Genomic DNA, 27,983 nt, shown 5'->3' on the forward strand with positions numbered 1-27,983 from the left:
CTATCTATCTATCTATCTATCTATCTATCTATCTATCTATCTATCTAATCGTTCTCAGGTTATTTCCCTTATAATTACAAGATACTGAATATAGTCCCCTGTGCTATACTGTAGGTCCTTGTTTATCTGTTTTATACAGTAGTGTGTATCTGTTAATCCCAAACTCCTAATTTATACCCCCCAGCTAGCAAAGTGACTTTTAAAAGCATAAATCAGATGTTTTGTACTTTTTCCTTAAGAACTCTGCAAAGGCTTCCCGTTGCAATGTGAATAAATCCCTTCAAGGTAGTGTGGTCACTCTACCAGCTCCCTTCACTCTAGCGACATTAACCCACCGTGGTCCCATGAACTCCTCACCCATCTCAGGGAGAGGCCATCTCCTGCATTTTACTTGGGATGCTCTTCTGAGACCTTCGCATGGCTGTCCTCTTCTCATTATTCATGTACCTGTTTAAATATCATATGCCCATCAAGGCCTTTCCTGGCCTCTCTGTCTAAAGTACAAATCCCATCACTCTTCATTCCTTTACCCTCGTTTGTTCTCTTCTTAGCACTTATCACCAACTATCCTCCCAGGGCAGAGCCTTTGTTTTTGTCACCACTGTACCTGGAGTAACGCTGGACATTCACAAACGTTTGTCTGATTTACCTTATCGAATTGTTCCTGACCTAGGGGTTGTTGTGATAAAATGGGTGACAATGTAGTGTGGAATGGGCCCTGCACACACAGATTAACTTATTACATTAAGGTCTGTCCTCTGAATAACCCCTTTAAGCTGTTTCTTCACAGCCCAACTATTTTATGAACAAGACGTTTGTTGGATGCCTGCTAGGTGTTGCCCTTGTGCTGGGAATTGGGGCACAGCTGTGAACAAGGCAACTGCTGCATTTGTGGAGTTCACATATTAACGCAGTGAACTAATGAGTGAGCCAACCACCTGTGACCGAATATATCTAATATAAAAAATGCATTTCAAAATATTGGGATGAAGTGGTGTGGAAGGAAATCTCTTCTTAAATCTCCTGTTCAAGATGCTTAAACCAAAAGGATCATACAGATGCCTGACAGCTGCCTTTCTGTAATTCAGGTCCTTATATATTGCAATTGGCTCCAATAGTTAAAACCTGAATTACCCTTTTTGGACATTACTGAGAGGGAATTATTTAATCTGTCTACTGAAAATGAAGGCATTAGAACCCAATCAAAAGGGTTTGCAGATGTGTCCTTAAACGCTTGTAGCTTCTCAGGTGGCTCTTACATGAAACTTGAGTCCCGGAACAGGAGACTTCTTGTAGCCAGGACGCTAGAGGTGGAGCTTGAAACTTTACGGGTTAAATCCTAGTGTTAGCCCTTACTAGCTGGATGGTCTTGCTGATCTCGTTTTGGTACTGTACAATTACAGTTGCCCATTCTATTTCAAAAAGTTACAGAGAAGATCTGAACTAGTAAATGAATGTTAGTGTTCTTTTTACACTATAAAAAAACCCTGCAGAAATGTAAGGCGATATTGTGGGTTTACCTTTGTTCACTGTTGGATGAACAATAATGACTGGCAAAAAATATTTGGAGATTGAATCTATTAATAGGGGAGCAGTTAAATAAATTATGGCACACAGTGGAACACCACACAACCATTAAAACAAACATGATACCTCTCTATATACTAACACAGAAAGATATCCACAAGGTACTGAGAAAAAAAGTAAAAATATCTACCATTCTATCTATGTATGCAATTGCACAGAAAAATCACTTAGAGGACGATATGCCAAACTGTTAGCCATGGTTTTTCCAGGGTGGTGGTGGTGGTAGAATTCTTTTTAGATTGGTAAAATCTAAGCAACTTATGAGAGATTCTATTCGCAACTGGCAAAGTGCACACATCACTGATTACCTAGCCCCCTTCTAGATGTTTCCCAGCTCTCAGGTCTGATTTAGGTTAATACTGCCTTGGAGAATGAACTTGCCTAAATTGGGGAGCTTAGAGAGCCACGCTGAATAATAAATGACAAGCTCCTTGGAACAGCCTTACATGCAACATTCACAAAATAAAAGGCAAAGTAGAGGCTGTTATGAGACCTGCAATCTATTCACAACTGTGCCTCTGCTTCAAGAAGGTAAATGGTGATTTTAAGATACGGATTCCTCAGATTAAAGACTTGTTGCCTAAAAACCCATATATAAATTTCTTAAGGATCACAGTATCAATATATTTAACCATAGCTGGGTGAAGGAAAGTATAAGACGCCTTCCAACCTCCCACTTCGACTTTTCACACAATGGACATTATTGCTCTCCAAAAGTAGATGGTGGAGGGCATCCAGTGACCTCTATCAAATTCAGAAGATCGTCTTGGCCTTCCTGACGACTGACAGGGCAGGTTTGGTAAAAGCTAGCTGGCTGGAACTTAGACCAAAATGGACTTGAGCAGATCTTTCTGGAGATGGAGCTGGGATCCATCCATCTTGATTTAGCAGTCAGGAAAAAATGCAATTTCGTGTACATATGGAAGCTTACTGGGAGATATGGCTTGGACTTATCAAAGTGGTTCTTCGACTCCCTCAACTGGTACATCATTTTATTTTTTCACCATGCTGAATGGCATGTGGGATCTTAGGTCCCCAGTCAGGGATCGAACCCGTGTCCCCTGCAGTGGAAGCACAGAGTCTTAACCACTGGACAGTCAGGTAAGTCCCTCGTATATCATTTTAAATGTTCAATAGTGGAATACCTGACCACGTCTCAGGATAATTGCCTTGCTTTCACATATTTTTTTTCAGCGCATTCATCTGCTACAAAGTCAAATGCACTGGCTCTGAAATCAAGCACAACTAGGTCAGACATTTTTGTCCCACTAGAACTTATTTTCTCACCAGAAAGTAGAGGGTTTACTAATTTTAGCTGTTTTTAGAGAATAACCCCCTTTTGGTTGTAACAGCAATACATGCTCATTGAAGACAATCTGGACAATGGAAAAGCAGGAACAATCAACTACACACAAAATCCTCCACAACCCTTCCCCTTAAAGGCATCCACTGCTCTCTGATCACCCTTGATTGCATTCCTTTCCCATTTTTTTCCCCACACAGATTAAGTCATATACATATATAAAAACTATTTATACTTAACATTATATTAAGTATTTTCCCATGTAACTAAGCTCTTCAAAGACAATATTTCCTCTAAGAATATAAGCAATGCATTTTCTCTATAGAAGACTTGGAAAATACTGAAAGCAAAAGAAAGTTCCCCATAATCCCACCATCTACAGATGGACACCTTCAGGGGTAACTGCAGGGGCATATCCTCCCAATTTTTTTCTCATCATATATACATTTTCTTAAAAAAAGAATTGGATTCAAAGCATATATACTTTCTGCTTTTCCCCCATACTAGATCATAAACACTTTCCATGGTTAAATATTCCAATTGTCCATGACACAGATTATCATTTACTTAGCCATTATTGTGATCTTGGGCATTTAGGCTATTTCAATTTTTCTATTATGAATAATGCTGTGATAAGTTTGAAATAATTAACATGAATTTACTATAAAGAATGACCAACCTTTTTCCACCTCTTTTGAGGAGATATGAATGAGAGCTAAGGAAATACTAACCATGAGGGCAGCTTAAGGCCAAACTGGGCTACGTGAAGTTTCTTTAAAAAGTCTCATATGCCGGGACTTCCCTGGTGGCACAGTGGTTAAGAATCCACCTGCCAATGCAGGGGACATGGGTTTGATCCCTGGTCCAGGAAGATTCCACATGCCACGGAGCAACTAAGCCCACGCACCACAACTACTGAGCCTGCGCTCTAGAGCCCGTGAGCCACAATTCCTGAAGCCTGTGAGCCTAGAGCCCGTGCTCAGCAACAAGAGAAGCCACCGCAACGAAGAGTAGCCCCCGCTCGCTGCAACTAGAGAAAGCCTGCACACAGCAACGAAGACCCGACGCAGCCAAAAAATTTTTTTAAAAGTCTCATATGTCTAGAGATGAAGATGAACTGCAGTCCATCTATTGAAATTTATAATTCTGCTTTGTAGTAAAAAGTTGGAGAGGAGGGACTTCCCTGGTGGCACAGTGGTTAGGTTCTACCTGCCAATGCAGGGGACACGGGTTCGAGCCCTGGTCCAGGAAGATCCCACGTGCCATGGAGCAACTAAGCCTGTGTGCTGCAATTGCTGAGCCTGTGCTCTAGAGCCAGCGAGCCACAACTACTGAAGCCCGTGTGCCTAGAGCCCATGCTCCGCAACAAAGAGAAGCCACCACAATGAGAAGCCCGCGCACTGCAATGAAGAGTAGCCTCTGCTCACCACAATTAGAGAAAAGCCTGCGCACAGCAATGAAGACCCAACGCAGCCAAAAACAAACAAACAAACAAACAAATAAATCTATATAAAAGAAAAAGTTGCGGGCAAATGACAATGGTCGAAAGCAGCCTAGGTTTTTTTTAAAAGGCTTTTTGTTTTTTTAATAGATTTATTTATTTATTTTTGGCTGCATTGGGTCTTCGTTGCTGTGCACGGGATTCTCGCTGCAGTGGCTTCCCTTGTTGTGGAACACGGGCTCTAGGGTGCACGGACTTCAGTAGTTGCAGCACGTCGGCTCAGCAGTTGTGGCCCCTGGGCTGTAGAGCACAGGCTCAGTAGTTGTGGTGCATGGGCTTAGCTGCTCCACGGCATGTAGGATCTTCCCAGACCAGGGCTCGAACCCATGTCCCCTGCACTGGCAGGCGGACTCTCAACCACTGCGCCACCAGGGAAGTCCTGAAAGCACGCTAGGTTTTTAAAGGAAAGTTATCATGTAAACATAAGATCTTTATGTGTTATCTCCCTTATGACAAAATAAAAAAGATAAAAAATTAGGTAATAATATCCTTACCAATCCACAACACCAAGAGGTCTATCTAAATATGCTAGAAACACATTACAAAGCATGTTCATAAGTAATAAACAGAAATGGAGGCACATATTTTTTTCAAGTATACAATTTATTTTTATTTACAATACCCTATAAAAATGTAAATTTAGAAACTTTCATTTTTATTAATTAAAACCAAACAAAAAAGATAAAGCACAGAAAAGAAGAAATAATAATCAAGCCTTCACTTGATCGGTTGTGAAGGGAAGGTAGGAAAGGCGCCTAGTGGAAAATGATGGCAGAGGGCAAGCTAGGGAATGTCATGGGGAACAGCTGGTGGAACCTAGGGCCACTGAATGGGAAGAAATGGAGGTGGAGAACAAGGAGAGCTGGATATAACGGAGGACCTTACTGTTGTACATTTATGTGCAAAATGTTAAATCTCATTAAATATCATAACCTGTCCCCCCACTACATTCGAAAAGGCTAGAACAGCAAAATGTGCATCAGGACAGTCATGTGAAATCAATTCAGATTTAATTTTCTTGAGGGCTATAATCACCAGGGATCAGAACCCCTTATCCTGGTTGACTGCTGAATGGGGGAGGGATAAGTGACTAGGGTCACAGCAGGCTTGTCCCTGCTCGCATTCAGACCCAGGCCCCTGGCTGCCTGGGAATGGGACCTGGGTGAGATGAAGCAGCGAGGACGGCAGCTCTGCCCACAGTGTGGAGGAAACTGAAGAGCAGCACAGGCCCGACTTAGCTTCCATGTTTAGGTGTGGAGGTTTCTCCCCATGGCACCAAATAAAAACAGAAAAGAGAGAAGTGAAAGCATGGCTTACTGAAGTAGTCTCAGGAAGACAGACTGAGTGTGCAAAAGCTACACTGTGGAAGCGGGCTCTAGGTTAGGGTCATCTTGGGCAATCTTCCATGCACTCGAGGGGACAGGCTCAAGTACACTGCAGTTGTAGCAGGAAAAAGGCTTAACCGTGTGCTGTTTTCACTGAGGTGGACAGAACCAAAGGAAATACAAGTGGGGAGGAGATAAAGAACTTCTCAGCCTAGAGCTGGGCAGCAGCCAATTAAGAGTTCTGGTTTTATTAAACGTGCTCCATACCCTATATTTATATGAAAACAAGTAGAACCCACCAAATTCATTACAAGAGGGACGAGAATCAGATTAAAAATACATCAACTGGTTTGTGGTTAAAGAAGGGTTGTGTCACCTAAATATTTCTCAATCTAAAACTCATTCTTTAAGCATCCTTTGGAGACCACATAAGTGTGTGTATAGGGGTGTGTGTGCGCGCATAGATATAGACTTCTACTTAATTGGCTCTCCTACAGTCATATTAATATGGGGCAATGAAAAAAGACTTCAGTAGGATGAGGGAAGGAATCCTTTGGCAAGCTACAATCTACTCTGAACTGGAGTAGTGGTGGTGGGATAAAGGGAGAGATTATATTTGTGTTTCTAGGGCAAAGAAAATGCAAAATTGAGAAGAATTGGGTAAAAGTAGGACATGCAGAATTGTAACACAGAAGGTAAGAAGAAACCAGCAGAAGTATCACCCAGCCAAATTTCACAGACCAGTGGGGAAATACCTTGCATTCAGAGCCAACCCCTGTGAACAGGAATCGGTCCCACAAGACGCTCTGGGGAATAAGCTACCTTCCCTCCCTCATTAAAAACAACACTCCATTGGTGGTGGCAGCAGTGCAGGTGGCAGCCAAAAGGAGGTACAGGACACATGTGGAGATCTTTTATCGTATCCCCTGAACTAGCCTACGGTACAAAGAAAGAGAGAAAGGAAACCTGTATAAATGAGTTAAAACAGAAGTCAGTCATTTGTATCAGAGTTACATCCTTGTATGAACTCTCATAACAAAACACCTAAGATATTTGTACCCTTCGCATTTATTTAACAATGAGGGTTCTGTTGCATCCAATACAGTCTTTTATATCTCGCAGATACTCATGTATTTGACAGAAATCTTTAATCTCTTCCACCAAATGCAGTTTTATGCCCCCCCCCCCCAGCCTCAACATAACTTCTAAAGTGCCAACTTCAGTGAGATGTGGAACTCTCCTGTTTCCAACTTACTGCAGTTTTGTCTCCAGCAAGTTCAGTTTCTGTCGGTCAACGTAACGAGAAAACAGGGATACTAGATTTGTGGGTATAGAGACTGGCTTGGCCAGGGCTGCCTGGGGAATCCGCAGAAGTTCTCGGGTTGCCACGAACATCACCTCCGTCCTGAAAGGGAAAATCAAAAATAACAATATAAAAAAAGAATGAAAAGATTACCTAAAAGAACTTAAAATAAGAGAAGAAACACAGTCTAGACTGACCACTGGTTGCTCTGCGTTGATTCTGAAGTGGGGTCTGAGCCCTGCAGGTCTTCCCCCCGGCTCAGCACGACGAGGAGCAGTGACAGGCCGAACTACGAGAGGAGACAGAGGGCGTCACGCGGCGCTGCACCCAGTCCTCCTGGACCGCTGCTGCACGGACCGCAGCGCTAGATGGGCAACGGCGCTGGATCAAAAGAACCCCACTGCTGTGCTGCTCTGTGGAATCGGGCCGAGCCGAGAGGCCGTGTCCTTCTCCTGGCACAGCAGCAACAAGCTCCCTCAAAGGACACAGGAAGCCCCCGTGTCCAGCAGTCCTCTACACCCCACCCCACCCTGACAGGACAAGACAATTTCTCCTTGCCACGGGCAATGTGGGATTTAGCTTTTCTCCTGTTCACTAGAACAGAAATGGATTAAAAAGGAGAGTTAAATGAAGACAAATTTTGATACAGAAAATTAAAGTTCATAGAATAAAAAACATCAAATAGAATTTGAATTAAGAAAAATGGTGTTAAGACCTGTGAGAAAACATACAAAGAAAGGTAACTGGGATGATCAGGGAATGAAGAGAAAATTACCTTAAAAAAGGACACACATATCTGGAAATATAAAGGCTTAGAGAGGATGTTCAAGTCCTAGGTTAAATGTATGAATCACAGCTATAATGGACCATAAAGAGAAGCTGGGGATATTTTGGGATTCTATCCCCTCCTTTCTGAGTTCACCTCATACAGGATAACCTTGCCTTTCCAAAAAAGCTCCCTTCATGTCATTGTCAAAAAAACAACGGGTTACATAACCTTGTCTGACTTCATGCTTTTCTACTGTCTTTATCAAAATTAAAGCTAAGAGACCAAATAACATGGAAGGCACACAACTGATTACCCCAGAACCCCTGTCTTATGTCCCCTGAGGCACCATCACCCTCTCAGCCTCTGAGGTACTCACGGCCCTTCCGAGCCATGCTTGGCAGGTTTTCAGGTAGAAGAAGAAAGAGGCCTTGGGTCTACTTTTCCCTCTACTGTAACAGACGGCCCGTAGTGAGTGCTCACTGTGTACCAGGCATTATACTGAACCGTTCACAGCTGCTTTCTCATCTAAGAAACAGGACAACTCTGACACTGACCTCATCACCTCCACATTACAGATCAGGAAAGTGTGGCTCAGCAAAGTGAAATAATGTGTTCAGGGTCACAGAGCTAGGATGTGGCAGAGAAGGAGTGGAAACCTGCTCTGTCTCAAAGCTCATGTTCTTCTTCTGTATCCTGCTTCCCCCAGGAGTCTCTGGGTCTTTAACCTGATACAGATGAAACATGAAATAGTCTCTTATGACAGAGACCGTTAATTATCTACCTAATACTGTATGCTTTCCTTCTCCTATTAGATCTGATTTTATTTGTGGTGACAATGGTGTGAACTAAAAGACGTTCTCCAGCCTTCCCTGCAGTTTAGGCATGGCATGTGGCTAAGATCTGGCCATTGAGATTAAGTAGAAGTTGGTGGTTAGAGCTCCTGGAAAAGGTCCAAATACGGAGGACAGACAGCTACTCCACACCTCTTGGCCTTCTAAACACACCTCTCTTCCTGGTGCAAAGTGGAACCTTAAATTCCACAACCATCGTGGACCATTAGAGGTCACAAGCATGGCAGCCACTGCTAAGGATGGCAAAGAAGGGAAACTGAAGGAGCCTGTACCCCTGACACCATGCAGTCACCATACCAGATTTATTCCACATGAGATACAGAACGTTCTATTTTGTTGAAACCACTGTTATTTCTAGTTTTTATCACTATAAGCTTAATGTAAAAGGCCGAAGGAAGCCTTTTTTTTTTTTTTTTTTACAATTGCCACAGCAGTCATTATTTTTACTCATAACTCAAATTTAAATGCCTCTCAAAGTTCAGGGACATAAAAGGGCAAGGCCACCTTGTTCTGGAGCACAGCAGTGAGGTGAGGATTGGAGGGTGCTGGTGCAGCTGCACTCTGAGGTAGGTTCATTAGCTGTTGCAGAAGGCTGGTGACAGTCACTGATGGAAGATGATAGAGGAGAAGAGAGAAGGGACTCAATAAGCATGGCAGCACCTACCAAAAAAAAAAAAAAAAAAAAAAAGGCATTACATCTCGGCAACTGTTACTTCAGTCACACCCCATCAGTGGGCACGGATGGAAGGATGCTCAGTTGTATATTCAACTTCCCGAGGCAAGATTTAACCAAAAAGGGCTGACAAGCCTAGCAGATACTACCAGCATCTTAACAGTGGATTCTATGGTAGCTACTGAGAACTTTTTCAACTCAACTTGTAAAGGAAACAGCATTACTTGTGTGTACCAAGGGTGTAAACATACCTTCTCAAATACATAGCCAGATTCACGATAAAACATCAGTATTCCCTCCACAAATATTTAGATGCTTTTACACATTTAGATGTGTTCCAGGCGTGTGAGGTAAAAACAAATAGTAAACAGGACAGACCCTCAGGGGTCTAAGGCATAGAGGAGAAGCCATGAGTAAACTGGCAACTTTAATATATTGTGAGACGGACTCTAACACAGGTAAAATTGTCAGTGCTACAGAGTTATCGAGAAGTATTTTCAGAGTTAACTGTACCTTGTTTTATCTTTTTATAAAAGCTGAATGAGGAAATGATTAATCAATTTTTATAGATTATTAGAGAAGTTAAGTGATCAGAAACTCAGTGTTCGGTTACAAAGCTAGGAACTAGAACCAGACTCCAAGGCTGCTGGATTCCAGCCTGCTGGTCCACTCATTCCGTTTTGCCTTAAGGCCCGGACTGGGAAGTTAAAATACAGAGCTACTGGTATAACTAGGTTATGACACTTGAAAGGAAATTGAGGATGCTTCCAGCACTCAATGCCCATGGCGTAAAAAGTGATGGCTGGTTCTACTTTAAACAGCATCCAAGGGTGCAGAAAACGCCTCTTCATGATCTACTACTCTACATAAACAGAGCTTTAAAAATGAAACCATTCTTAAACATACACAAAAGTACAAAGACCAGTATAGTGAAGTCTACACACCCATAACCTAACTTCAACAACAATTCAATCAACAACAGGTTGCCAACCTTTTTAAATCTACGTGCTTCCCATATGAGATCATTCCATCCATAAATACTTCAATTGGCATCGCTAACAAAATCTCTCACAATATTATCACACCTAACAAAGTTTAATTCCTTAATTATCATCCAATATTTATTCCAAATTCAGTCTGTCCAACTGTCTCAAAAATGTCTTTTAACAGCTGATTTATTCTTTTTTTTTTTTTTTTTAAATGCCATCAGTTAATATAGTCCAACACAGCAAAGGCTTTCCTCAATGCTTTGGCCAATACGGTACATGCCCATCCTAGCTTGATGGACATTCAGTCTAGGACCAGCAATGTGAATTATTATTTTTATTTTTTAAATATTTGTCTATTTGCTTGCGCTGGGTCTTAGTTACCGCATGCGGGATGGTTAAACTCTTAGTTGCAGCATGTGGGACCTAGTTCCCTGACCAGAGATCGAACCCAGGCCCCCTGCATTGGGAGAGTGGAGTCTTAACCGCTGGACCATCAGGGAAGTCCCAGTAGCTGATTTATTTTAATCATGATTCAAATAAATCCACACATTGCATTCGGCTGGTAAGGCTTTTAAAATCTGTTAATAGCTCCTTTGTCACTGTCCATCTCCTTTTCTCATGCCATTTATTTGTTGAAGAAACTGGGTCATTTGTCCCATAGTTTGGATCTGGCTAATTGCACCCCTGTGTGGCACTAAACAGGTTTCACCATCCTCTGTTTTTTCCCATAAAAACTGATAATTAGAGGTTCGATTCAATTCAAGTTCAACGGAGGGGTCAGGGTGGTGCATGGCAAGAAAACTTCATGGAGAGAGCTGTGTGTTTTCTACCGCATCACATCAAGATGCACATAGTGTCCGGTTGTCCCCCTTAGTGGTGTTAACAGTCAACACTGGGGGACTTCCCTGGTGGCACAGTGGTTGAGAATCCACCTGCCAATGCAGGGGACACGGGTTCGAGTCCTGGTCCAGGAAGATCCCACATGAGGCGGAGCAGCTAAGCCCGTGCGCCACAACTACTGAGCCTGCGCTCTAGCGCCCGCGAGCCACAACTACTGAGCCCACGTGCCACAACTACTGAAGCCCCCGTGCCTGGAGCCCGTGCTTCGCAACAAGAGAAGCCACTGTGATGGGAAGCCCGTGCACCGCAATGAAGAGTAGCCCCCACTCGCTGCAACTAGAGAAATCCCGCGCGCAGCAATGAAGACCCAACGCAGCCATAAATAAATACATACATACATAAATAAAACCAAAAACAGTCATCAGTGGGTTCAGGTGTCGCCTGCCTGCTCCAACCACCGTAAAGGTCCCCATCCACCTTTTACCTAATGCTTTTGTAGCACCAGGAATGGTTGCTGCCTAGATTGACTGCTTTTCCATTAGGAGCTGTAAAACTGCAATTTTCTAATTTTATCATTTCTTTTGAATTTATTAGCTGATATACCTTCTATAAAGAAGAACTTTTCTATTATCACTCTCTGGTCACCATGACATTTGGTTGTAATGCGGCAGGATAAATGCTTCTTTTCCTTTATTTACCACTTTTCAGAATAATGAGTTGATAGCCTAGCAATCTCTGAAGGTGATTAGTATATTTTTTTCATACCATTATGAACTCATTAAATTAAATATATTTGATTTACTTCAATCCACCCCTATAATTTTTCTTTCTGATGCAAATTATCCCATTTTGACCAGGAGGAGACCCCTTCAAATTGGTCTGTGCATCTTTTACACAGGACCCTAGTAATCTTTTAGCTTCCATGCTTTCTGATACAAGATATTCCAGAATTATCTCGCACATTTTATGCCTCAGGACCTGGAACACGCTATTACTTCAAAAAAATGGGTGTTTAGAGATGTGGTCTATTACTCTTTAACGCACACAGGTAAAAACTTAGCCTCCACACTTAACCAAGTTTTCCTCACTAGCAGATAAGCTCTACCAAAGCAGGCATCTTTGGATTCCTAGCTCTCGGCACCTAGAACTAGGTGCTATATTTCTAGGACCTAAATGTGCCTGGTACATAGAAGTATTCAATAAATATTTGCTGAATGAAGAAATTCTTTCAATTCTATTATCATTTCAGAAGGAATAATTTTCACATCTTTCAGGTTCACGCTCATAAATTCTATTATTCTGAATCTCACATTGAGTAATACTAGCCCTTTGTGCTAACCTTATCAATTCCTTGTTTTGAAATTCTAAGACTATTTTAAATTGTGCTAATCTTTCAAGTATTACGACACGCATAAGCAGAGAGCAATTCTTACCAAGAGTTAACTTATAAACTTGATAATCATGTTTCAAATTCCAGCCCAGTTTAGGTTAGATAAAATTATTTAAAAGCACTGGCCCAATTCCTGTGGGACACCATTCAACTAAGTCTACAGGTCAATGTTAGCTACTAATAACAGCCCAATGAATGATACTTTATATCCAACAAAGTAAGCAAGATCATAAGTTGCAAATTTAGTGAGCATCAGATTCAGCTAGGGATGTTGTTATAAACCCAGAAGCCCTGATCGTCTCTCTGTAAATTCTGATTCAGCAAGATTGGCGTAGGGCTGAATTATCTGCTTCCCAAGCAATTCTGATACAGACCACAGCTTTTACAACTACTTCAAGTAAGACAGAATTACTGCTTTCCTCCTGTTTAGGAACATGGTCTGTTGGATAAAAAGTGACATTAAAAATACAGGCCTGGAGTAAAGTTTTTGCCTTAAATAATCTTATCACTCTGCCAAAGATAAAAGAATACAAAAGGGAAAAGGGGACAAAAAGAAATCTGGATTCTAGAAATCTTTTCAACTATGAAGACCCAAAGGAAAGATGTCCCACACATGGCGGATCACCTCATCTTGTGCATCCTTCTTGATAAGGAAAGGGAGGTTCCTGGCTGTTGTCATGAGAATGTCAGCTGCTTGCTCTGTGGAGAGGAAAGGAAGAATACGGGCAACCATTCTCTTCCCTTTTCTGATGCACATGATCTGTACAAAGTGGTCATCACTGGGCCTGCAGGGAAAGAAGAATGCTAACTTAGGCCAGCAAGAATAATGTAAAAAATCTCTTTTTTCCTCTTACATGTTACTGAGTGAATACACTGCATTTATTTTCACTCTACACTTATCTGTACTACAAAATAGAATTACTTCTCCAACTCTCAACCAAATAATAAAAAGTAATTCTTCGGGGCTTCCCTGATGGCGCAGTGGTTAAGAATCCGCCTGACAATGCAGGGGACATGGGCTCGAGCCCTGCTCTGGGAAGATCCCACATGCCACGGAGTACCTGAGCCCGCGCGCCACAACTACTGAAGCCCGCACGCCTAGAGCCCATGCTCTGCAACAAGAGAAGCCACCGCAATGAGAAGCCCGCGCACTGCAACAAAGAGTAGCCCTGCTCGCCGCAACTAGAGAAAGCCCACACGCAGCAACGAAGACCCAAATGCAGCCAAAACTAAATAAATAAAGAAGCTACTGTGGAGTTTTGGTATAGTCTCAAAGAATAATAAATAAAAAAAAAGTAATTCTTTGTTTCATAAATACTGAAAATCATCATTTCAAAAATTGTTATGTTAAAGAATTGATCAAACTATTTGCATTAATTTCCTTTATTAACTTTTAAGTAACTACACAAATGACATGGGTAAAACAGCAAAATCTGAAAATATATATAAGAAAAAAGGAATAAAATATTCATAATCTCAGAGATAATTTATTAGTGTTACCATTTTGAAGACATTTTTGCTGTCTATTGTATATTTTTATCTTTCATTTAAAAGAAAGGGTCCATATAATTTATATGGCTTTGTTACTTGACTTTTTTCACTCAACAACTTCTTGTGAACACTTTTCTATGGCAATAAATAATACTTTAACTACATATATTTTAATGGCTGCATAACAGTCAAATCTATGGATAAACCCAAACTTATTCAACCAGTTCCCTGTCAGCCCGACTCCAGAAAAGGTGTGCCGAAAAGAAGGTCGTTTTTTGAAGTTCTGTTTTGCATATGTCCTGGCTTAGAAGAATCATCAATTCTCTTGAATGGGCAAAGAGAAAGGGAGTGATTAGGAGACACAGTCCTCTTGCATTCATCAAATAAATATTGTGATTTATAGAACATTTACCATTAGCAAGATTCTGTTCCAGATACTGGGTGGGAGAGAGATGAGAGAGATATAGAGAAGTTATATTAAGGAGCTTAGTCTCCACTGGAAAACCAACTGGTTTCCATAGCAAATAAGTATTGTATGGGAATCCCAAGGAAGTGTAAGTGTTAATACTTTCCCTCCTAGTAGGAAAGAAAATACATAAAGATCACAAGGTTGAACATTAGTAAGCATAAACCAGATGCAATCTGTAAGCTCAACAACATAAGCTAAATAATGCTCCCCACTGTATCTCCAGTGCCCAGCACAGTTCCTAGCAGATACCTGAATAGGTACTTGCTGAAAAAATGAATTCAGGATAAACAGATTTTTTTCCTGGCTGGAAAGAATTATGAAATATTTTATATGAAGTGGCATTTGAGGCCAAAAGGAAAGACTTTGAGCTTACTGAGATGGTAAGGAAGGATATCCAAAGGGTAGAACGTATAAAGTTCAATGTAGCAGAGGAAGGAGTCTAGCTAGTCTATGTTTTTACCAAAGTACACTACTCTTACCTCTCCTGTCCAGGCAATTTCCCCCTTAAGTTGTCATACATGCTACAAATTTTGTGCTTTCTTTCATCCATCAGGGCAGGTCGCTCTTCTTCCAGACTTAGGAGGTAACGCCTTTCATAATCCTCCACGTCAAGGAGTAAACTATAGGTCTAAGTGAGAGACAAAGCAGGCCTCAGCAAGCTCAGAGTATTAGATAAACAACTTCACAGTTTAGGAATACCAGATAAAGACAAAAGGGTGAGAGCGCATTGTAATAAGATTGAGAGGGAAAAAGTGCTCTTTTAAACCCAGAAAAACATAGTGGAATAACTTAAAAAATTCTTTGAACATCATTCCCTGTACCTCCTTGACCTCTAATCCAGAAGGCAGACAGTGAAATGATTACACACTTTCCAAATTCTCCAGCAGCGGCAACAGCACTGTAAGATAAACAATGTGTACCACTGCTCCAAGTAATGCCTTATATTAATAAAAACGGTCACAGCTAATTTTACTACTGGGTGCCAGGCATATTGCTCTAAACACTCTGCAAGTACTCATTTACTGCATACTAACTCACCACAGCCCAGTGAGAAACAGACTCTTATAGTTTTCATTTTTAAAGATAAAGAAACTGAGGACAGCATAGAAAGGTTAAATAACTTGCCTCAAGTCACAGCTCTGAGAAATGGAAAAGACATGATTTGTAGACTGTTTCCAGGGTCTGTGCTCCTAATCCCTATGCTCTATGCCTTGCAATATGTATTTATGCTTTAACACTAACTGCTTATATATTACCTGATTGTCCTTAGAACCCAGGACAGTGCCCAGCACCCAGGGAATGTCCAATAAGTATATGTGAGCTGACTGAATAAATTCATAGGCAGAACAGTGTAATTTTAATTCTCATTTTCTTAGGAAGATGACCTGCCCCAAAATATTCACAGTTGTTAACTGAACAAGCTTGGACAAAAAACCCAGGACTTCTAATTGCAGTGTTCTTTTCATGAGGCCATAGGTGAGGCATGCCACATTCCTTTCTAGTGTGCCCTGTACACAATAGGCACTTTACACAAATATATCCATTAATTACAATCATGGAACACTAACTGATTGTTTACTTTCCCATTGTTGAGTACACATACATTTAATGGTTCCTTATTTGAAACTAACTACAGTAACAAATTCTAAAACTTACCTTCTCAATTATGACAAGGGTTTTTCGTCTTTTGTCCCGAACCTGTTTTTCTTTTGTCTCCTAAAAAAAGACAAGACTACTCAATGTGAACTCTTTACCCATGTTAAAAATAATTTACTGGCACATAGGTAATTCCATTTGTAACAATACTTTGAGAATATTGACTCTTTGAAAGTTAATACTCTAAAACAAAACTAATGTGGACAAAGGTCATAGAGTTGACTGAATCAACCCACACATAAACTGAATTCACAGATAGGCAAAAGGTAATTGCACAATGCAGTGGAAGATGAAGATATCATAGGAAAATCTTAAAACACAGAGAAAATCATAGTTTTAAGAACTGGAGTCAATAGCTGACGCTGCCTGCAGCCAGACTGACCTAGTTCAAAGGCCCCTGCCACCCCGGTCCCGCCTGGCTGCCTTAGGATTCCAATCCACTGACCCCCAAAGAAGTGGTGATGACCCAGACTTTTTTAAACACACAATTCTACAGACACTTACATCATCCTCACTCCGAGATGTCACAACAGCATCAATCATTTTTCGGGGATTATTCACACTAGAGACAGTAAGCTTTCCCAAAGAGCCCTCAAACTGCACTGCAGGGACAAAAAATTTCCAACAAATAAAAACTCAGAAATGCAGGCAGACAGCATCTTTATATTCTCTATTCTTTACACAGAGCCTAACAATTTACTACAAAAATCTATGTATTATCTAAAGCAATCTCTTATCAACATCTATCCTTTCCCATTTTTTTGGTTGTAATAATAAATAAAAATCTGAAGTATTTCTCCCTTATCTATTTTATGGATACTAGAAATTATAACAGGTTTTAAAAAGTCATGGAATCTCAAGTAGAAAAGGATCTAAAAGGCCATCTGTCAAACCATTCACTCCATGCTTGAATAAGGCTGACCTGTGCATTTGTCAAGGACAATGATACTTTACACATCCGTTTCAAACATCTCTATCCAATCATCTTTACAGTTATTTTTATTCTATCCTATCAGCAGCACCACACCTCTCCATTATGGCTGTGGGGATAAGGACCTCACCTGGCTTATAGGCGTGCTCCAGTTTGGCCACCTGAGGGGTAATGAGCTTGGTGCGCTCCTTTTTTGGGCCATCACCTTGCACTTCTTCAGCAGCTGACAGTTTCTCCAGTTTTTCAAAATAATTCTACCACATGAGAAGATGATTTCAGTTGCAACAAGCACAGAATATGGTCTCTCTCTATCATGAAATAATTAACTTATACTAGTGGTAGCAACACTACTTGTACTCTATAAATATATTGATCTTTAATTTTTGTTAGATTGCTATGAATTTACTTTATCAAAAAATCCCAGCCTTCAAAATAATCATCAATGGAAATATCTTTAAAGTTAGACTGCCAATAGTCTTCATTGAAAGAACCAGATTATTGATGCCGAAAAGATTTGAAAATATTGGTCTGAGAGCCTCCGTAGGTAAGAAATAAAAGGCATATATGCAAACCTTTGAGTGAATAGTGGGACAGGTTCTTCAGCTTGAAAAGAGGACAGAATTTGCTTAGTCAATTCTTATCCACTTGAAGACTACCTCAAAAGAAAATTCTATCAATATTTAATTCTACCAATATTTAAATGAGTACCTTCACCAGGGTAAGGGACTAAACTACTATCCTCAAAACTAGCACAGAGTACTTACCTGGTAATAAAAATCATCCAGGTAGGGATCAGTGCTTTGCAGCTGCACCATCTGGATTTTAGAGACCCAATCTTTTTCTCGCTGCAACATGAGATTGGCATATGGATCCTTTCGGAGATGATCCTGATGGCTGCTCCGGTGACTTCCTCTATCTCCTGCACCATTGAGATTCCGATGCTGACTGAAAAAGAAATACATGCCACATTCACTCCACGTGGATGCATGAATTATGCCTTGTAACAGCACTGGAGTAAACCAGGCCAACTGAAAAAAAGGTTCCCCTTTGCTTCTGTTAAAAGAGTGAAAAAGAATCGAATCTTAACAGAATTTGAAAGGAAAGAGCTGTGCAATACATAATTAAGGAGATAAAACTAAGATCCAAGTGCCTTACCATAAGCTAAGCACTTTCACCTATGGACTTTTGTATAAGCCCCACAATAACCCTATGAGGTAATAAGGTAGATTTATTTTCTCCACTTAAGACAACAAGCCGAGGCCAAAAGAGATCAAGTAGCTAGCCTAAAGCAGGATACCGGGCAGCAGAGTAAGAGATTTTGAACACATGCCAATTGGACCCCAAGTCTATATACTTTTAAAAAAACTTGATGAAAATCATGACATACTTCAAACATATAGAAAAGCCCAGCAAATACTATTAAAAAAAAATCCATTTACTCACCATCTAGACTTAATGAAAAAAAATTATTTGGTCAAATTTGCTTCAGACTTTTAAAAAGTAATATTAAAGTAATACAGTGTGACATTTACAGTTGAAGGCCCACCTATACCCTCCAGATCATGGTTTCCGCCTTCCCTTCCTTCCTATAGGAACCACTATCCTGACTTTGTTATGCAACCTCCATGAAATGTTTTTATACTTTTATTACTTGTACATCTACCTTTAAATATTATACAGTGTTATTCCATTTTACATAACTGATACTAGACATACAGTTCTGCTCCTTGTTTCTTATTCAACATTATGCCTTTCATATTTATCCATGTTGATGGTAACATACACAGGCATATACTGAAAAGCAGAACTGCTAGGATGCAGTGTATCCACATTATCAACCTTATTATTTATTGCCAAATTCTCTCTCAAAAGGCTGTGCATGCCATTCCTGCCAACAATGACAGGTGAGACACTTCACGTTTTGCCTGAGGATATAAAATGGTTATCTAATTTGCATTCTTCTGATTACAAGTGAATCTGAAAAATCTTTTCACTTTTATGAGCCATGTAGGTTTCCTCTATTGAAAATTACATGTTTGTGTTTGATGCCTTTTGTTACACAGAAGTTTAATATATTTTTGAAATTTTATTAAAATACTTTTAAGCTGCTTTATTAAGTGACAACTTGTACACAAAGAAGTGCACATATTTAATGTGTACAAACTGGTAAGTTTGGACATATGCAAACATTTGTGTTATCATCACCGTAAACAAAGTAATGGACATATCCAGCACCTACTCCTTGTGTCCCTTTCTTTCTCTTTTTTTGGTGGTGGTAAGAACACTTAACATGAGATCTACACTCTTAAATTCTGAAGTACATAATACCATCATGTTAACTGCAGGCACAAGAAGTTTCCTATTTTAACAGTCTAATGTATTAATCTTTTCCTTTATGGTCTGTACTTTTTGTGTCTTAAGAGTCCATATTGGTTTTTTTTCCCCCTGAAAAAAATATTCTGGAATGTTTTTGAAAGAAAAAATAAATTACACACAAAGAACCATAAAATGAAAGGTTGAAAAAACCCCTCAAAATTATGTTTAATTCTCTTATTTTATATATAAGAATGGTGATAGAATGTAAGCTCCATGAAGGCAAGGGTTTGATATGTCTTGTTCTTCTTTCAATCCCCAAAACTGACTACAGTGCCTGGTACACAGCTGAGGTCACATATATAAATATATATTTGAATGAGGATTAAACAGCGGCAAAGATAAAGAGTGACTGTTGGCTTTACGTAAGACCCAAATGTAATGCTAGAGACTATATTCAAGATTATGTCTGAGCTGAGATGGTCAACAAAAGGTAGTTAAAAGTATGGTAAGAACTTGGTAAGCAGTGAATATAAAATGTTGATTCCGCACCCCCCAGATCTAAATTGTATTTCAGAATTATAGTAACTTGGAAATAAACTGATAAGCTCTTGTCATTTAAAGCTTGTGCATTGGTATGCAGGCAGGTATTAAATCTAATAACATAATTTAAAGTTCAGGGCTCCAGTTTTTGGAAGGTGGAAACGGATGGAGGACATTCCCTCCTGTGAGAGCACCGGAATCACAACTAACTGCTGAACAATCATCGACAGGAAGACACTGGAACTCACCAAAAAAGATACCCCACATCCAAAGACAAAGGAGACGCCGCAATGAGACGGTAGGAGGGGCGCAATCACAATAAAATCAAATCCCACAACTGCTGGGTGGGTGACTCACAAGCTGGAGAACACTTATACCACAGAAGTCCACCCACTGGAGTGAAGGTTCTGAGCCCCACGTCAGGCTTCCCAACCTGGGGGTCCGGCAATGGAAGGAGGAATTCCTAGAGAATCAGACTTTGAAGGCTAGCGGGATTTGATTGCAGGACTTCAACAGGACTGGGGGAAACAGAGACTCCACTCTTGGAGGGCACACACAAAGGAGTGTACGCATCAGGACCCAGGGGAAGGAGCAGTGATGCCACGGGAGACTGAACCAGACGTACCTGCTAGTGTTGGAGGGTCTCCTGCAGAGGCTGGGGGTGGCTGTGGCTCACCGTGGGGACAAGGACACTGGCAGCAGAAGTTCTGGGAAGTACTCCTTGGCGTGAGCCCTCCCAGAGTCCACCATTAGTCCCACCAAAGAGTGGGTAGGCTCCAGTGCTGGGTCGCCTCAAGCCAAACAACCAACAGGGAGGGAACCCAGCCCCACCCATCAGCAGACAAGTGGAACAAAGTTTTACTGAGCTCTGCCCACCAGAACAACAGCCACCTCTACCCACCACCAGTCCCTCCCATCAGGAAGCTTGCACAAGCCTCTTAGATAGCCTCATCCACCAGAGGGCAGACAGCAGAAGCAAGAACTACAATTCTGCAGCCTGTGGAAGGAAAACCACATTCACAGAAAGATAGACAAAATGAAAAGGCAGAGGACGTGGTACCAGATGAAGGAACAAGATAAAACCCCAGAAAAACAACTAAATGAAGTGGAGATAGGCAACCTTCCAAAATAAGAATTCAGAATAATGATAGTGAAGATGATGCTGGACCTCGGAAAAAGGATGGAGGCAAAGATTGAGAAGATGCAAGAAATGTTTAACACAGACCTAGAAGCATTAAAGAACAAATACCTGGAAGAATTAAAGAACAAACAAACAGACATGAACAATACAATAACTGAAATGAAAAATACAACGGAAGGAATCAATAGCAGAATAACTGAGGCAGAAGAAAGGATAAGTGACCTGGAACCCAGAATGGTGGAATTCACTGCCGTGGAACAGAATAAAGAAAAAAGAATGAAAAGAAATGAAGACAGCCTAACAGACCTCAAGGACAACATTAATTAAAAGCACCAACAATTGCATTAGGGGTTCCAGAAGAAGAGAGAGAGAAAGGATCCGAGATGAAGAGATTATTTGAAGAGATTATAGTCAAAAACCTCCCTAGGGCTTCCCTGGTGGCGCAGTGGTTGAGAGTCTGCCTGCTGATGCAGGGGACACGGGTTCGTGCCCCGGTCCGGGAAGATCCCACATGCCACGGAGCCGCTGGGACCGTGAGCCGTGGCCGCTGAGCCTGCGTGTCCGGAGCCTGTTGCTCCGCAACGGGAGAGGCCACAGCAGTGAGAGGCTCGCGTACCGCAAACAAAACGAAACAAAACAAACAAACAAACAAAAAACACATCCCTAACATGGGAAAGGAAACAGCCACCCAAGTGCAGGAAGCACAGAGTCCCAGGCAGGATAAACTCAAGGAAGAACATGCCAAGACACATAGTAATCAAATTGACAAAAATTAAAGAAAAATTATTGAAAGCAACAAGGGAAAAATGACAACTAACATACAAGGGAACTCCCATAAGGTTAACAGCTGATTTCTCAGCAGATACTCTACAAGCCAGAAGAGAGTGGCCCGATATATTTCAAGTGATGAAAGAGAAGAACCTACAACCAAGATTACTCTACCCGGCAAGGATCTCATTCAGATTCAATGGAGAAATCAAAAGCTTTACAGACAAGGAAAAGCTAAAAGAATTCAACATCACCAAACCAGCTCTACAACAAATGCTAAAGGAATTTCTCTACGTGGGAAACACAAGAGAAGAAAAGGACCTACAAAAACAAACCCATAACAATTAAGAAAATGGTAACAGGAACATACATATCAATAATTACCTTAAACGTGAATGGATTACATGCTCCAACCAAAAGACACAGGCTCGCTGAATGGATACAAAAACAAGACCCATATATATGCTGTCTACAAGAGACCCACTTCAGACCTAGGGACACATACAGACTGAAAGTGAGGGGATGGAAAAAAGATATTCCATGCAAATGGAAATCAAAAGAAAGATGGAGTAGCAATACTCATGTCAGATAAAATAGACTTTAAAATAAAGGATGTTACAAAAGAGAAGGGGATCAATCCAAGAAGAAGATGTATCAATTATAAATATATATGCACCCAACACAGGAGCACCTCAATACATAAGGCAAATGCTAACAGCTATAAAAGAGGAAACTGACAGTAACACAATAATATTGGGGGACTTTAACACCTCAATTACACCAATGGACAGACCATCCAGACAGAAAATTAATAAGGAAACACAAGCTTTAAATGACACAACAGACCAGATAGATTTAATTGATATTTATAGGACAATCCATCCAAAAACGGCAGATTACACTTTCTTCTCAATGCACGTGGAACAATATCCAGGATAGATCACATCTTGGGTCACAACTCAAGCCTCAGTAAATTTAAGAAAACTGAAATCATATCAAACATCTTTTCCGACCACAACCCTATGATATTAGAAATCAATTACAAGGAAAAAAACATAAAAAACGCAAACTTATGGAGGCTAAACAGTACATTACTAAATAACCAAGAGATCACTAAAGAAATCAAAGAGGAAATAAAAAAATACCTAGAGACAAATTACAGCGAAAACACGACAATCCAAAACCTATGGGATGCAGCAAAAGCAGTTCTAAGAGGGAAGCTTATAGCAATACAATAAGCCTACCTCAAGAAACAAGAAAAATCTCAAATAAACAATCTAACCTTACACCTAAAGAAACTAGAGAAAGAAGAACAAACAAAACCCAAAGTTAGCAGAAGGAAAGAAATCATAAAGATCACAGCAGAAATAAATGAAATAGAAACAAAGAAAACAGTACCAAAGATCAATAGAAACTAAAAGCTGGTTCTTTGAGAAGATAAACAAAATTGACAAACTTTTAGCCAGACTCATCAAGCAAAAGAGGGAGAGGACTCAAATCAATAAAATTAGAAATGAAAAAGGAGAAGTTACAGCAGACACTGCAGAAATATAAAGCATCATAAGAGACTACTACAAGCAACTCTGTGGACAACCTGGAAGAAATGGACAAATCCTTAGAAAGGTATAACCTTCCAAGACTGAACGAGGAAGAAATAGAAAATATGAACAGACCAATCACAAGTAATGAAATTGAAACTGTGTTTAAAAATCTTGCAACAGGGCTTCCCTGGTGGCACAGTGGTTGAGAGTCCGCCTGCCAGTGCAGGGGACACGGGTTTGTGCCCCGGTCCGGGAAGATCCCACATGCCACGGAGCAGCTGGGCCCGTGAACCATGGTCACTGAGCCTGTGCGTCCGGAGCCTGTGCTCCGCAACGGGAGAGGCCACAACAGTGAGAGGTCCGCGTACCGCAAAAAAAAAAAAATTCCAACAAACAAAAATCCAGGACAGGATGGCTTCACAGGTGAATTCTATCAAACATTTACAGAATAGCTAATACGCATCCTTCTCAAACTCTTCCAAAAAACTGCAGAGGAAGGAACACTCCCAAACTCATTCTATGAGGCCACCATCACCCTGATACTGAAACCAAAGATACTAAAAAAAAAAAGAAAATTACAGACCAATATCACTCATGAATATAGATGCAAAAATCCTCAACAAAATACTAGCAAACAGAATCCAACAACACATTAAAAGGATCATACACCATGATCAAGTGCGATTTATCCCAGGGATGCAGGATTCTTCAATGTATGCAAAACAATCAATGTGATATACCATATTAACAAATTAAAGAATAAAAACCATATGCTCATCTCAATAGATGCAGAAAAAGCGTTTGACAAAATTCAACACTCATTTATCATAAAAAGTCTCCAGAAAGTGGGCACAGAAGGAACCTACCCCAACATAATAAAAGCCATATACGACAAACCCACAGCAAACATCATTCTCAATGGTGAAAATCTGAAAGCATTTCCTCTAAGATCAGGAACAAGACAAGGATGTCCACTCTCGCCACTATTATTCATCACAGTATTGGAAGTCCTAGCCACAGCAATCAGGGAAGAAAAAGAAATAAAAGGAAATTGGAAAAGAAAAAGTAAAACTGTCCATGGTGCCAACGACATGATACTATACGTAGAAAATCCTAAAGACCCTACCAGAAAACTACTAGAACTAATCAATGAATTTGGTAAGGTTGCAGGATACAAAATTAATGCACAGAAACCTCCTGCATTCCTACACACTAACAATGAAAGATCAGAAAGAGAAATTAAGGAAACAATCCCATTTACCATCCCACGAAAAGAATAAAATGCCTAGGAATAAACCTACCTAAGGAGGTAAAAGACCTGTACTCAGAAAACTGTAAGACACTGATGAAAGAAATCAAAGATGACACAAACAGATGGAGAGATATACCATGTTCTTGGATTGGAAGAAGCAATATCATGAAAATGACTATATTACCCAAAGCAATCTACAGATTCAATGCAATCCCTATCAAATTACCAATGGCATTTTTCACAGAACTGGAACAAAAAATTTCACAATTTGTACGTAAACACAAAAGACCCCAAATAGCCAAATCAATCTTGAGAAAGAAAAATGGAGCTGGAGGAATCAGGCTCCCTGACTTCATACTACAAAGCTACAGTAATCAAGACAACATGGTACTGGCACAAAAACAGACACATAGATCAATGGAACAGGATAGAAATCCCAGAGATAAACCCACACACTAATCTATGACAATGGACAAAAGACAGTCCCTTCAGTAAGTGGTGCTTGGAAAACTGGACAGCTACATGTAAAAGAATGAAATTAGAACACTCCCTAACACCATACACAAAAATAAACTCAAAATGGATTAGACACCTAAATGTAAGACTGGACACTATAAAACTCATAGAGGAAAATGTAAGAAGAACACTCTTTGACATGAATCACAGCAAGATCTTTTCTGATCCACCTCCTAATGGAAATGAAAACAAAAATACACAAATGGGACCTAATGAAACTTACAAGCTTTTGCAAAGCAAAGGAAACTACAAACAAGACGAAAAGACAACCCTCAGAATGGGAGAAAATATTTGCAAACAAATCAGTGGACAAAGGATTAATCTCCAAAATATATAAACAGCTCACGCAGCTCAAAATTAAAAAAACAACCCAATCCAAAAATGGGCAGAAGACCTAAATAGACATTTCTCCAAAGAAGACATACAGATGGCCAAGAAGCACGTGAAAAGCTGCTCAACATCACTAATTATTAGGGAAATGCAAATCAAAACTACAATGAGGTATCACCTCACACCAGTTAGAAAGAGCATCATCAGAAAATCTACAAACAACAAATGCTGGAGAGGGTGTGGAGAAAAGGGAACCCTCTTGCACTGTTGGTGGGAATGTAAATTGATACAGCCACTGTGGAGAACAGTATGGAGGTTTCTCAAAAAACTAAAAATAGAATTACCATATGATCCAGCAATCCCACTACTGGGCATATACCCAGAGAAAACCATAATTTAAAAAGACACATGCACCCCAATGTTCACTGCAGCACTATTTACAATAGCCAGGTCATGGAAGCAATCTAAATGCCCATCGACAGATGAATGGATAAAGAAGATGTGGTACATATATACAATGGAGTATTACTCAGCCATAAAAAGGAACGAAATTAGGTCATTTGTGGAGATGTGGATGGATCTAGAGACTGTCATACAGAGTGAAGTAAGTCAGAAAGAGAAAAACAAGTATCGTATGTTAATGCATATATGTGGAACCTAGAAAAATGGTACAGATGGTACAGATGAACTGGTTTGCAGGGCAGAAACAGACACACAGATGTAGAGAACTAACAAGGACCCCAAGGGGGGAAAGTGGCGGGGAAGGGTGGTGGTGGCGGGATGAATTGGGAGATTGGGATTGACATGTATACACTAATATGTATAAAACAGATGGTTAATAAGAACCTGCTATATAAAACATAAGTAAAATTCAAAAATTAAAAAAAAAGAATTTGTGCAGTGGAAACATAAAATAACAGCATATATGATCTGACTTAACCAGTTAAAATAAGTGCAATACTGATTACATTTACTTAAAAAGTAAACTAAATCAGTCAAAAATGAAAGCTAAATTAAGAAACCACAAAGGAGTAGGATAAGTACTTACTTCCTATTCTGTTGCTGTCTCTGATGCAAGAGTCGACGGTGCTGTGGATGAAGGTGGGTTGTGTCTGGTCTAAACATTGGGGCCTGTGATCTAAACAAAAAGGGAAAAGATGTGCAATTCTGTCATCCTGATGACTTGAAGTTTTTAACAATGTGGTCAGTACAGGATAACTTCATACAGGTTCACCCAAGGGAATGCTAAAGTCTATTCTAAGATCTTTCAGAAGGAAGACGCCACTGTATTTTTATGTCTTCCACAAAAGCCAATTCTCAACTCCTAAGAGGACAATCATAAAATTAGAATGAATCAGCAGTAAAGCAGTTTAACTCTTTTTCTTTTTGCTCCTGTTAAAGAGACGTCTCTAATAGATTTAGTGTACTTAGTTTCAAGTATTTGGGAATGACACTGAAACATATATGTGTGATAGTTAATTTTATATGTCAGCTTGGCTAAGCTGGCCAGTTGTTTGGACAATCACTCAACTAGATGTTGCTGTGAACGTATTTTGTAGATGCGACTAACATTTACAATTAGTTGACCTTAAGAAAAAAAGAGATGACCCTCGATAATGTGGTTGGGGGCTTGCCCAATCAGTTGAAAGGAAAACATGTTTCCCAGGGAAGGAATTTTGCCTCAAGACTAGAACACGGAAGTCCTGACTGAATTTCCAGCCTGCCCACCTGCCCTATAAATTCAGACTCAAGGTTGCAACCTCAACTCCTACCAAAATGTCCAGCCTCCTGGCCTGCCCTATGAATTTTGGACTTGCCAGCCCCACAATCATGCAAGCCAATTCCTTTCAGTAAATTTCTTCTTTACTTATTTATCTGTATCCTACTGGTTCTGCTGCTCTGGAGAATCCTGATACAATACGATATGTAATAAAACACAATTTCACTGAAGCAGGAACTTAAACCCCTCCTGTTATAAAACCACAGTGGAAGCAAGCAACTAGCTAGCACTGAGATTAGCTGACAACTCAACATCTATATCTCTGTTCCTTTTTTTTTTCTTTTTGGCTGAGCCGTGCAGCTTGCAGAATCTTAGTTCCCCAACCAGGCATTGAACCCAGGTCATGGCAGTGAAAGCACCGAATCCTAACCATTGGACCGCCAGGGAACTTCCTCTCTGTTCCTTAGTATATGATAATTCTTGTTAAATGACAAACACTTCGTGCATACGTAAGTATGTGTGTGTTTGTAAAATAAGTGAGACATAAGAAACTTCAGGAGAAATAAAAAAGGTGATTAGTAATGTGCAAATGTACACAGGAAGCATGTGACTGGAGGGAAATGTGATTCATAAGAAAGCCTGGAGACGGTCAAACATTTCTGTGTTTGGCAACTTGAGGATCAAATAACATCTCAAAATATATCACTTGCAAATATCAACAGACTTCTATGTTACAGCACTAAACGTCAATGATCAGGAGGCTTAGATGACAATGGATAAA

At 40.2% G+C, this 27,983-nt stretch overlaps 1 protein-coding gene across 1 annotated transcript in view; it reads right to left on the reverse strand.

Moving 5' to 3' along the window:
• Nucleotides 1-4,980: 4,980 nt before the first annotated feature.
• PATL1 (PAT1 homolog 1, processing body mRNA decay factor) overlaps nt 4,981-27,983 on the reverse strand; it is a 36,526-nt gene continuing 13,523 nt past the window's right edge. The window contains exons 9-19 of the mRNA XM_029208750.1: nt 26,531-26,620; nt 17,843-18,023; nt 17,209-17,332; nt 16,652-16,749; nt 16,148-16,207; nt 14,971-15,119; nt 13,157-13,316; nt 9,144-9,299; nt 7,217-7,308; nt 6,972-7,121; nt 4,981-6,652 (exon numbers count right to left, since the gene is read on the reverse strand). Of these exons, the coding sequence (XP_029064583.1) occupies nt 6,631-6,652; nt 6,972-7,121; nt 7,217-7,308; nt 9,144-9,299; nt 13,157-13,316; nt 14,971-15,119; nt 16,148-16,207; nt 16,652-16,749; nt 17,209-17,332; nt 17,843-18,023; nt 26,531-26,620 (1,282 nt within the window). The 3' untranslated portion in view covers nt 4,981-6,630. The remainder of the gene's footprint in view (nt 6,653-6,971; nt 7,122-7,216; nt 7,309-9,143; nt 9,300-13,156; nt 13,317-14,970; nt 15,120-16,147; nt 16,208-16,651; nt 16,750-17,208; nt 17,333-17,842; nt 18,024-26,530; nt 26,621-27,983) is intronic.

This window comes from Monodon monoceros, unplaced genomic scaffold, assembly GCF_005190385.1.
Source record: "Monodon monoceros isolate NGI ecotype Baffin Bay Population unplaced genomic scaffold, NGI_Narwhal_1 Super_Scaffold_7, whole genome shotgun sequence".
NCBI classification, from domain to species: domain Eukaryota; kingdom Metazoa; phylum Chordata; class Mammalia; order Artiodactyla; family Monodontidae; genus Monodon; species Monodon monoceros.